General features: G+C 43.5%; 1 protein-coding gene across 11 annotated transcripts in view; it reads left to right on the top strand.

The window, feature by feature from the left end:
- Positions 1 to 12,663, top strand: part of ACACA (acetyl-CoA carboxylase alpha) — a 140,144-nt gene that overhangs the window by 37,936 nt on the left and 89,545 nt on the right. For all 11 annotated transcript variants that reach the window (XM_054847960.1, XM_054847967.1, XM_054847963.1 and 8 more), the window contains 9 exons: positions 642 to 787; positions 1,823 to 1,973; positions 3,319 to 3,453; positions 4,342 to 4,488; positions 5,009 to 5,197; positions 5,784 to 5,884; positions 5,970 to 6,058; positions 7,429 to 7,553; positions 12,042 to 12,155. In XM_054847960.1, the coding sequence (XP_054703935.1) occupies positions 642 to 787; positions 1,823 to 1,973; positions 3,319 to 3,453; positions 4,342 to 4,488; positions 5,009 to 5,197; positions 5,784 to 5,884; positions 5,970 to 6,058; positions 7,429 to 7,553; positions 12,042 to 12,155 (1,197 nt within the window). The remainder of the gene's footprint in view (positions 1 to 641; positions 788 to 1,822; positions 1,974 to 3,318; positions 3,454 to 4,341; positions 4,489 to 5,008; positions 5,198 to 5,783; positions 5,885 to 5,969; positions 6,059 to 7,428; positions 7,554 to 12,041; positions 12,156 to 12,663) is intronic.

Raw genomic sequence — 12,663 nt, 5'->3', positions numbered from 1 at the left:
CGGGCAAATTTACTGTGGTAAAGTTTTTAACGACATAACCATATGCTGTTTTTTGCAGCTATAAGTATTCTGCATCCCTGCACCTCCATGATTTTTATCTTGGCACCCCTTTGATGAGAAAGAGGGGCACTGAACAACGGCTAAAGTATGCTTTAAGTGATTTACCCAGCTTCAAATAGGAACTTTGTGGTAGAGAGTGTGATAGGATCCCTTTCTCCAGGGAGAGCTTGTGAGACAATCTCTTTTTTTTTTTTTTTTCTTCTTTTTTTCCCCTCCAAATTATCTCATTCATTATGCAGTTTTAGTACACGACTGTGACTTGTACGTAGATCAGGGTGAAGAAATGGTATATGATTTCGTAATCAAACCAGTACAACTAATGCATAAGTGTGAGAGGATTAAATCAAGATTCATGGACAGTATTAGTTCTGGCATCTCTTGACTGCTAAATGCTTGGCTTTGTGATCCCAAATTTTTTTACATTGTTTTTTTTTCCATCTAACATGAGAACAAATGGCTCAGTTTCCCTTATTTAATTCCACTGCCGCAGTGCTTGGCAAACTGTGTATGTTGTGGCAACCAAGGCACTCTCCATGCTGTGTTTGTTTCATGTGATACATACCATTCCTGTGGATCCACAGGTGACCCGACAGTCTCCCAATTCCTACGTGGTCATCATGAACAGCTCGTGTGTGGAAGTTGATGTGCACCGACTGAGTGATGGAGGATTGCTCCTATCTTACGACGGTAGCAGCTATACTACCTACATGAAAGAGGAAGTGGACAGGTAGTAACCTGTAAAGATTAATGTTTACCATTTACATACAAGCCAAAATTAGGTGGACTTGTAACTTTATGCTTCCCAAAGATCAGCTGGGAATGGAATTCTGTCCTAGGAAGAGGTTACTAGATGTATTATGGATGAGTTTAAAGGGAGAAGTTGCCTTCACCTGAAGAACAGATCTTGACTACTGTTAGAAGAAAGATCCGAATGTGTACCAATGTGGAATCCATATTTTCCTGCTGGTTCTTTAAAAGTGCCCTTTTGGATTATTATAAAAAACCCCACCAACAAAAACCAACCAAAAAAACCCCCCAAAAACCCCGGGACATGAAAATCTTTTAAATCCTTGAAACTCCACAGCTGCCTTAGAGATAGATACAAGATTTACTATTTCAATGCGTTCCCTCAGAATTCCCTGCGGGGATCATAGCCGTAAGGTCAGTAAATCTCCAGCTTCTGGAATGTGAACCGCTGCCCCCTCTGCTGGTTTCTTTTCTGTGACAAATGTAACGAATCGGGTCAGGAGTACAAAGAGCATTTGGGTAACTTTCTGGGTTGGAAAACACTATAAAATCTCAACCTCTCAGTCTGCTACATGAGCGCATCCTGCTCTTTTCAGCTTTGTTCTGTATACAAGAGGATTTGCATGAGATGGGCAGTTTGGTGAATGTACTCTGTGTTATGTATGGCAAGTGTAATCTCCACTACCATCAGTTTTTGGTTTTGAACTTCATTGGTTCTGGTTCTGACACTAGTGATATGTGTTGATAGCAGAGAAGCGCAAAACTAACATAGATACAACCTGGCTAAGGGCTATTCTAGCTGGTTTCTGATCCCTGGCTTCCACATTCCTGTTTTGATGTGATTAATCTGAACTTTCACATGCAGGACTGTACCACGTAGCTCAGAAGAGCTGGTTGAGGTGTTTTTTGTTTAATTTTGTTTTGAAGTAGAATAGGGAAAGAGAGCACAGATTTTCCCCTTCCCATGCTTTTCACAAGAGATTCTGTTGCAGTGATTTGTCCCCTTCTTTCCTAGGTATCGCATTACTATAGGTAACAAGACCTGTGTGTTTGAAAAGGAAAACGATCCCTCCATTCTGCGCTCCCCTTCGGCTGGGAAGCTCATCCAGTATGTGGTGGAGGACGGGGGACACGTGTTTGCAGGCCAGTGCTTTGCAGAAATAGAGGTAAAAGAGTCACAAAGAACTGACTTGGCTGTAGATGCTGAATCTGCCCAGGCAAAAGCTGGAGGGGGGGAAAATTTGAATGCTTTGGAACTGCGAATTGAACGTGAGGGATAATTCACAGTATTTCCTTTCCAAATGTTGTCTGTATTTTAACCTGGACTAATGCAGGAATCAGCAGTGAGAGTGATGGGGTGGGGAAGAAATTACTTAACAGCTGAAATTTGGGTGTTAATGACTGTATACCAACTGATAAACAAAATTTCTGAGCCGTGAGACCACAGTTATCATCTTGCTGTGATACCAAGGGAGAGTGGAATCCATGTTTACTGTGTTTTCTAGCAGTGGTGAAGAAGGCCGCCTACTTGTACACCACTACTTGGTAACTAGCACAGGCTCATAAGCAGAGTTATATGCTGGGGTTAAGTAACAAATTAAGACTTCTCTGATTACCTGATAATTTGTCAGGTTGATTGGATGAGTTAGTAAGTGTCACTCCTCCTTTCTCCCTTGGAAGTTGCTTAACTCTTAGAGAAGAGGAGGAACAACAATTTCTGCATCACTGTGAGGAAAGCACAAGAGGTTGTGTAGGAGTGCATGGCTCAAAACAGATTTGAGGGAGAGGAGGGTGTGTGTTGACAGAGGGGCAATTAAATCACTTGAGGAGAACGTGTGGGTGAAAAATATCAAGCCAGAGATCCAGGTATTTTATGTAAGTGCTTTTACGCTGCAACAGAGCCATGGCTAAGAAAGAACCACCTACTCCATTCCTGTGTTCGCAGTTGTGGTGTATAGTACAGCAGTGGTAAAACTCGACCATCTCTCCCCCCGTACCCAACCCTTCTGCTCCAAAGGCAAGAGCTTCCATGGTTGATCTAAGGAAGCATCTCTGTGAAGAGTGATCTGAGACCTGTGACCTCTAGAAAGTAATCCTAGTTCCTTCTGCTGAAAGCGAATGTGTTGCTGTAGCTTTTGAGAGTGGCTCTCCCAGTTCTAGCCTTTGGAGTGCAGCAGCTGCAGCAGTGAGTTGTATCTGCTTTGTTCATTGTGTTGAATGTGGGAGATTCTTGAGTACCTGTTGGTCCAAGCAGTGTGGAACAGGTAGCGTTCCTGAGGGTGGCTTCCTGCTGCGTTAATTTGTGGCCAATTATTTTGTTGTACCATTCACTTCAGTGTCTGGGGTTTCATTCCCAATGTGTGTGCTTTTATGCCTTTGAGAAAGCCTGAATGCAAAATGTGCTCATGCAGGTTAGTCTGTCTGTGATAGGGCATTGGCTGCTGGCTCACAAAACTAGAACCATTTGAAGAACATGGAAGCTGAGTGTGTAACCTGTTTTCCTTGCTACAGGTAATGAAAATGGTGATGACGCTAACAGCAGGAGAATCAGGCTGCATCCATTACGTCAAACGCCCAGGGGCAGTCTTGGATCCAGGCTGTGTGATTGCCAAGCTCCAGCTGGATGATCCCAGCAGGGTTCAGCAGGTGAGGAGTTGCAGGAGGTGCAGATGTTTGTTGGGTTTTTAATAGGGGAGCAATGTTGAGAGTGGTACGAGATGGTTCAGTGTACTGAACCAATTCGTGCATTGTGCTGGAATTGTCACTTTACCATTTGTTTGTCTCAGAGCAGGACTAAGACTCAGATTATTGTCTCTTTCTCTGATTCAGGCCAAGCTTATGTATCATTCTTGTTCTCTTCTTACCTCAGTACTACTGTGGGTACATGGCTGTCTAGGATATTGGAGATTGGTCAGGTGTTTCTGTCTGCTTTATTCCTATGCAAGTTTATTTAACTTCTTTTTATCATGAATTCTTCTTTAAGTGACCCTCTTTGGGAAGCCAGGAGTTGGGATATCAACTCCAAGAGTGTCAGGCCCTGTCAAAGCAATTGTAGCAAATCTGGAAATAAAAAAACCCAACAGCCTGGGACATGGATCTTCTTAAAGGCGAAAGGCAAAGAGATATATTCGTTTATGGATGGTAGGCTGGGATGTAGCTGCTGGCAGTGGAAGAGAATCTGTTGTTCCTTTAGCAATAGCAAAAGGTTGTTATGCAGGGGGTGGAAAGTGATTGTCAGCACCAAACTTTTGGCTTTTCCTGTGCTTTTCTTTGAGATTTTTGGTCCTTCTAGATCTCAACAATGAGATCAACTGTAACGTATCTGGGAGAGAGGTTGGAAGCTTATTTTGTGAGTGTACACAACATAGAACTGTTGGAGATCCAGCTCATAACTTTTCTGTCTTTCAGCCAAGTGCATTTTCCACTCTGGGAATTCTTCCAAGTTAAATCTGAGCCTCCAGTTGAGAGTAACTGGGTGTTACCACCACAGCTGATGATTAGGGTTAGTGACACTGTGCTGTTCATTGTTTCCAGGCTGAACTGCACACGGGTGCCTTGCCGCAGATCCAGAGCACAGCACTTCGAGGCGAGAAACTCCATCGCATCTTCCATTATGTCCTGGATAACCTGGTCAACGTGATGAACGGATACTGCCTGCCAGAGCCCTACTTCAGCAGCAAGGTACTGCTTGCTTCTTGTTTCAGAGCAGGAGCACAAATATTCTTTCAGTTCAAAGTAAGGCTGGCCAAGTTACATGTCGCAGCCAGAGGACCAAGAGTCAGGGCAGTATTACCCTGATAGTGCCAGCTTGATTCAGTTTTCTTTCTTAAATTTCCTTATAGTCAGTCTCACCAGAGACCAAGCTTGGAGAGTCCCATCTGTGGCACCCAAAACAAAGACAAGGAGCTGAGGCACTGCTTGTGCCTGCAGCCTTGTACGTGGAAGCTGCTTGCATAGCTAGCTGTTGTAGAAGTCCTAGAGGGAGGAGGAAAGGTGGATGAATCCAGGTCAGCTGTTGGCATAAGGTAGCACAGCAGCTTTGTCATCTACCCCCCTGTTCTCTCTTTTAGTCCCTGGACTAGCTGTGTGATAAAACAGTATTGACGACGACCTCAATGAAAGCCTTTCCTTTCCTTTTCTCCCTTCTTGCTGCTTACTCTTTTCTTCACACTTGTCTTTACACTGACTTGTCTCTCTCTAGGTGAAAGGCTGGGTTGAGCGACTAATGAAGACACTGAGAGATCCATCTTTGCCTCTGCTGGAACTTCAGGACATCATGACCAGTGTTTCTGGACGCGTCCCACCCAATGTAGAGAAGTCCATCAAGAAGGAGATGGCCCAATATGCCAGCAATATCACATCAGTCCTTTGCCAGTTTCCCAGCCAACAGGTGATCAACCACACTTACATAGAGGAAGAAAAATTGGTTTCTGTTGGGGTGGAGAGAGAGAGTTCTTTTAAATTATTTGGGCATTAGTTGGACCTAAAAGGTGCGCTTGAATGTGGGGTCTTCATGATGAAAGATCCTTAACTGTATCATTTGAGCTTAAAGGCTTGCCTCCTTTACCAGTGCTGAAGGGTATGCATCCCCTGCTCAGTATAGCTTTAAACAGGCAGTTTGGAAGCAGTTTAATCATATCAGTGGCTGTGTGGACTTTTATTTACTGACTTTTTTGCCTGGTACGTATGCTACAGTGCAATTTGTAGTGTCAACGTGACCTTAAAAAAGAGTGATTGCAACTAAGAGAGGCCCGATCAGGTAGTGAGGTGTTGGAAGATGATTTCTCCAGTATACGATATTGTGCATTGATTTTCGTATCGTTATGAGGTCATTAACTTCCTTAGCAGCTTAGGGCCTTTGCTGGAGTCTGCTGGAGCTCTGGTCTGGCCTGTCTGGAAGTTCTCAGCTTCTCTGCTGGTTGTTCAGCCAGATTATCCCATCCAGGACTGGGACTCACGTGGTTGCTCTCTTTCAGATTGCCAATATCTTGGATAGCCATGCAGCCACTCTGAACCGCAAATCGGAGCGTGAGGTCTTTTTCATGAACACTCAGAGCATTGTGCAGCTTGTACAGAGGTGAGCCATTTTCAGGGGTGCCAGTCTCAGTGCCAGCAGGGCCGTGCCAGTCTCAGTGCTCGGTTTGACTTGTTTGCTTCTGCAGGTACCGAAGTGGTATTCGGGGTCACATGAAAGCAGTGGTGATGGATCTGCTCCGTCAGTATCTGAAGGTGGAGACTCAGTTTCAGCATGGTGAGTCTCTAAATGCATCAAGGATTTGATTTCTGAGAGAACCATGTTTGGTCCCAGAAGGTCCACGTGGACTTGCTTCAAGGAAGATTACCCTAACTTTATGGTGAGGTTAAGCTACACAGGTTTTCTTTTAAAGGTGTACCAGTCAGATCCTGGGTTTTGTAGAGGAGATTATGTCCAGTCTGAGTTTTCGTGGTAAGAGTGCTCATAGTGCTTATGACAAGCAAATGACAAACTCTGCCCCAAAACTGTCTGTTCTGCTGGTTTCCACTGTTGGTATATCCATCATCTTTTACATCCCGTGTCATCTTACCCACGGTTTACATGTCGTAATGTGACTATGGTCTCTTTTTGGTGTAGGAATGCTCCTTTTCCCTGTAAATCTTCAAAAGAATAGCTCCTATATGAGTTTGTGATCCTCTAGGTGAGGACTTTTGTATGACCTGGAGTAAAGGCAGATTCACTGAATTATGAGGTTTTTGCGTTGCCATTTGTAATCTGTTATTGAGCTCGCTAAGGCTCAGCCAGTTTGTGTAGTCTCTGCCTGTTCCAGATCAGAGATGAAGCACTTCTCTGCATTCCCTTGCTCTGCCTCTGTCAGTGGTTCCCCCACTTGGCTGTTCCACATGTAGAAGCTTCATATTAGAAGCTTGATTTTTATTTTCTGATTTCTGAGCATCTGCAGAAAAAATACAATCAGAAAAACTGTTTAAATTCACCACGCTATTTAGTTCTATCTTGCCTGTTTATTAAATACTATAGTAAGAAAAATCAGGCGCAGTAAAAAAAGTCAAGTCAGTGAGTTATTTGGACCTGCTGTAAAATACTAGGAAGCTGTTTGCTGTTCATAGGAACAAACCTCAGCCTGAAACTGAGAATTGTAATAAATGCATTGCACTGCTGTATCCAGGCACAAGATGGCAATGAAGCACTAGCTAATTGTGAGGCTTTAGCTCTTACAGGTAGTTGAGATTCAGCTCTACTTTTCTTTTGTCCTGCTCCAATTCCTGCACCAACCTAATGGTACTGCAGATTCATTTCCACTTCAATTTGCTGGTAGTAGAGGATGGTGCAAGTCTTTTTGCTATTATTTTATTTTGCTTGTCATTTGAATGACAGACTGACCTCACCATTCCTCTCTTCATATTGCTCACAAAGCAGGTATTTGGTATGGGAACTGTTTTAATGAGAGTAGGATGTTTAAATTAAAGTTTGCAGTTGGGGGTGGGGGTGAGAGGAATGCTTCCTTCCCAGAACTGATTGTGTGGACCATGCAAAGTAGATTCTCAAAACATATATGTAGAGTAGTAACTTGTATTCCTTGACACAGAGGTGTGGACTGGGAAAAAAATGTGCATTTCTGATTGCAGGTCACTATGACAAGTGTGTCTTTACCCTTCGGGAAGAGAATAAAAGTGATATGAATGCTGTATTGAACTACATCTTCTCACATGCTCAGGTCACCAAGAAGAACCTGCTTGTTACAATGCTCATTGTAAGTTGTCTATTGTTGCTCTAGAAATTTGCCGCTTCTAGTAGTTGTATGTTTGATGCTTTGAAAGGTACTGAATTGACTGCTCTCATCTGTAAAGACGCAAGCCTTCTAGCTACAGGAGCAGTGGCAGCAGTGTGGAGTTCCTTCACGTTCTTAGGGCAAGCCAGCCATGCATTAGAGGAGACCCAGAAGATGCTGTTCAGCTCAGTGTCTGTGCACCTTCTGGTTCGTGACTGTCCTGCATTGATTGCCTATCAGAGTGCAGCGCAGGCTAATTATGCAAGTGATTTGTGAGCATCTGTGGGGAGATAAGAATGCAGACTTAACAGTTACCTTGGGAGGATGCTAGAGGCTAACTTTCAGGCACTGGGCTGTGACTTTATATTTGGTTTGGTTTGCTTCTTCATCTTTGGGGGTCTTGGAGAGGTCCTATCTTTATATAGCTCATGGTACTCAAACTGGAGTTGCTTGGGAAGCAAAGCAATATGCCAGCAGCACAAAAAGCAGATAATTTTTTGTGGTAATAATTCTGTAATAGCAACTTTTGTATGGTCCTTCATTACTAACGAGGGTGACTTCCTGGTAGTGAATGGCATTAGCCAGCCCATATGGAAGCTCTTGAGAGGTTTCACATGCTCTTCCTTGATGAGCCATAGTTTGGTCATATAGGTTTGGCAGTGGCTGTCTGGCTTCTTCCTGGTTATAGTCTCAGAAAGTCTTATCTCAGGTCTGCAGTGGTGCTTTCAGACCAGCCGTACTCTGGGCTGCATGATGGAATCTGACTGGGACTCAATATCTCAGCACAAACTGGTCACTCCAGATCAGGCCTCTGACCCTTGGGATGCTGTGCTGCGGTCCGGGGGCTTGCAAAGGGGTGGGGAATCTCCTGGGCTTGGAATTCCTCTTGGACAGACATAGATTCCACACTAGAAACACAAATGAATCCTCATGCCGGGACCTGCCATCACCTTCTTGTGTTCTTCTGGCTTGTTACTCTGTGAAAAATCTCAGTTCTCGTTAACTTCAGTCCCACTGTAAGGGGTAAAACTCCTAGTAAATTACATTCCCAGGAAAAATAATTAAAAAACAACCATTGAGTCTTGTCTCTTTTTTCCTGTTTCCTAAAAAGCCTCAGAGAATCCTTGTCCCACATAATGCTTTGAAGCAGAATGAATGCCTGCCTTCCTCAAGGCAAGGAGGAATTTAGCTACGACATGGTTTACAACAGACTAGAGTTAGGTATCCTGCTTTTTAAGAGGCTAATTACAACACTGTATCTCTCTCTTCTTCCCTGAACCTTTTTTTTTTTAACAAACATAAAATGGTCTGTTACTGCCAAAAATATGTCCAAAGTAGCCATCCACAAAATAACTCTCAAAAGCAGAAAGAGTCATAATTGTCCTAGGCTGAGGCTGGGTTTCTTAAATTCTAATTTGTAAGGTATAAGGACCCTGGCATTCTTTCTTTCTGGCTCTCCTTTTTTCCCTTTTCTTTTTTTTTCTTCTTTCCCTTTTTGGTGTGTGGTGTGATTGTAAGTAACGCTTGCCTTAAGAATCTCATTATTTGAACACGGAGCCATATTTCCTCTGAGAATTCTGGAGTAGCTTTGAGCCGGGGCTGTTCATTTCTCAAGTAATCATGCTGGCGTGATGGAGAGAGAAAATGGCAGCTGTTCGCAGCTCAGGCCTTCAATTTTCTTCAGAGTCCAGTCACTCAAGTGTGTAATTACACGGGGGTGCCGGGGAGGCGTTAGGCCTTGTCAAAGAGCTGGTTTGAGGCTTTGCTCGCTGCCTTTGCCAATCAGTGCAGGCAAAAGCCAGCGCAGCGCCAGCTACCTGCTTTATTTTGTTGTTGTCATCCTGATTATTTCTCGCTAAAATGGGACTGAAACTTTTTGTCTAGTTTTTCACCTCCGTGCAAGCCATGTCTTGGAGGCAGAGCCTTGCTGTGTCTTTGCGTTGGCCGGCACAATGTCTGTCTGAGGGAGCGAGGGGCGTGCTGGGAGATAGGCAACATGGAGAAACGCCAAAGAGTTTTCCTTTTTCCTTCCCGTGCAGTTGTTCTTACCACCAGTGTCAGTTACTTCTGCTCAAGTAAAGGCTGACGTCCCAGTTTGCTAGAACTTAAAACATACTGGGCAGACCGCGTGGTGGAAGAACAGCCGGGTAGCTAGCTGGTGATCCAAGCGCCATTTATATGACCTCACACGACTGCTGTGTTGCGGGGACTTCTCACATCGAGTGGGTGATGGGGGCTCAGGAGGGACAACGGGTCTTCGGTCACAGCATCGCCTACGGCACAGCTAGGGGTTACTGTCTGCTGAGATACGGGGTGCCCCATGAACCAGAAGACCATCGTTCCTCTTCTGCCGACTCACATGACTCTTCACGTCTGAGGGACCCCGTGGCACATTTGGTGTAATTGTGGTGAAGGCTGTGGCGTTTTATGGGTTGCCACGCTGTTTATGTGGGACGGTTTAAGTTTGTCCTCCAAGGGCAAACATCATGTCAAAATACCTTGATGCTTATGTTGCTGTTATTGATGTATCCCTAGGAATCCATTATTAACAAGGGCTCTGAGGATGGTTTTAGTAATAGTGTTATGCTGCCATCATTCACCTTTTTTAGCTAGCAGGCGTTTAAGGCAGGATGGGAACTACTTCATCCTTCATATATTTGTTGAAATATAGCGTGATTTGAAGTTGTATGTTCATTTTATGTACTTAACTGACTGTTGTATGCACATCCTAGCCTTAACTGGATGGAAGCGCTTGTGGCATGGCAGATGTCCTGTGTCCTGTCGGATGTTTGTTACCTTGAGCAGTAACATCACAGCACCCAGGAATTTGTATTTCAGATATGATGAAGGCCATTCTTGAATTATTCATTGTGAATTCACACAGTGACCTGGAGTGGATAAATTTACTCAACTTTGGGAACAATCATTGTAATGTTTGCTGGCCCAAGACCGGTTAGTAGGGGGCAACAATCTAATAAGAGTTAGTAGCTTAGATTATTTTAGTAAGAGTGATTTGACTGTGGTCTCTCTCCCTGAAAGACGCACACCATCATTCCTAGAGATGATATCATGCTTGAGTGGGGTTGGAGAGAAAGGAGTCAAGAGCAGTGTGGGGGAAAAGCTATTTAGCTTTGGAATCACATGTAGTATGAGCAGTTATTTGTTAGTCTATGGACTTTTGTTTGTTTTTTTGTTTTATACTTTCTTTTCCCTGGCAGGTTTATCAATCTAGCCTGCTGTGCAGAGGTTTCCCTTTTTCCCTCTCTGTTTCTTGGATCTTCAAAGGGCCTTTTCTGTACTGTATGTGTTTAAAATCTTGTTAAAACTTTAAGACACCAGCTCTCTTTGCTGTTGCAAATCCCTGTTTCATCTCACATTTCCCTCCTGTGATTCATTTACCAAGAGAAAAGCTGTTAAGTGCTGTATAGAAGAAACACATTAGAGGCTCCTAGAGGTTTTCCAGCTTCAGGAGTGGGAGGGAAGAGGCTCACAAGTCAGTGTGAGTAGTTGAAGACTGGGATTATTCATGGGAATTGAAACTATTTTTGGAAGAAAGTGTGCCTGAGAGCGCACCTCTTGTGTTCAGAAAACAAAACAGATTAAAATCTCTACTGTTTACATTTTTTTTAATGGCTGAATCTAAAAGAGTTTTGAAACAGCATTGACACTGAATATTATGCTGTTGAGTTTTATTGTTTTATCCAGCCCATTTAGACGGTAAAGTAAGCTAGTGAACTTCCTCAGAACCAGGATTGTCTGATGAGAACAAATATTAAGGAGCCAGTCCTGTACTGTGGCAGGAAACACATTATATCATTTATGGTTTTAGTTAGCTTTGCTTAGCCTTCTTAGAGGAATGACAGGATCTTGTTTTTTTCTGGTGTGGCTGAAGCTGTACAAAGCATGTGGTTGGTTTGTGGCTGTGGAATTGTAGAGTTGTGGGGTTTTTTTTTGTTTTGAGCTGGGTTTTTTTAAGTGGACTTCAGGAAGTTCTTCTGGCAGTTAAACTCTCTCTGGTCATCTCTCTCAGTGAAAGTTTGCTAATCTTTGCATGCTACACAAGGCATTTCACTACAATTAAATGCTCTTTGAATTTTGTGTTGCTGCTAAAGGAGGCTTCTGGTACAAAGCTGAAATTGGGTCATGGGAAAATGTTTTACTCGAGTCTCTTTGACAAGTCAGTATTTCTCATGTGTTTGGATGCCTACATGCTACAAATAAGAAAATGGGTGATGGTGCCAGTCCCTTCTTTCCTCTGTAGCTTTATTTATATGTGTAAAATTATGGAAAGCCTAATAATTGTACCCTTGTCTGCACAGAATTAGACTAATTTAGATAGGGACCTCTTGAAATTATGTGGTCCAGCACCTGAGCCCATGTGTGTATGTATTTCAGGTTTGAACTCCTTTGTAGGAGGATGGAAGATGGTTTTCTTCTGTTCTAAACATCTTCATTTCTCTTTATTTTTAGGACCAGCTCTGTGGCCGTGACCCCACCTTGACAGATGAGCTGATTAATATTCTGACAGAGCTGACCCAGCTCAGCAAGACAACCAACGCTAAAGTGGCCCTGCGAGCACGGCAGGTACGGGAGCGTGTTCAGCAATCCAAGCGGATCCCTGCTAGAGACAGGCTGTGCCATTGCTGATCAGATCAATAGCGACTGCTCCCACTTGGAGCTCACTCTTTTGGAAAGTCTGTATCTGTTGATGTTTATTTTGATTACTATGCAAATGTGATGAGTAGATTACTGTGAGCAGCGCTTTAACAATGAAGCTAATTAACCAATGATTAACCATTGTGACAGTCTAACAAAGATTGCAGTGGATTCCCAATCACTGTAAAATTTGAGATTAAGATTACATTCCTTTGTCCCTGCTCCTCCAAAAAAGTTTTGTCTTCCTCAAATAGGAGTTAAATGAGAATAGTGTGTGGTTTGTGTGATAGAGGAAGTCGAAATACGCGGTCACTGTGGTTCCTTCTGGCTTTATAATCTGTTAACCCGGCAAGCACAGGCTGCCTGGAATGTGCAGGCAGCTGTACAGTAAACAGCCAGGACGTGCTATCTGGGTTCATCAGCATCTTACAATTGC

Source organism: Grus americana, chromosome 19 (genome assembly GCF_028858705.1).
Source record: "Grus americana isolate bGruAme1 chromosome 19, bGruAme1.mat, whole genome shotgun sequence".
NCBI classification, from domain to species: domain Eukaryota; kingdom Metazoa; phylum Chordata; class Aves; order Gruiformes; family Gruidae; genus Grus; species Grus americana.
This window is presented reverse-complemented; position numbering and strand designations above follow the sequence as displayed.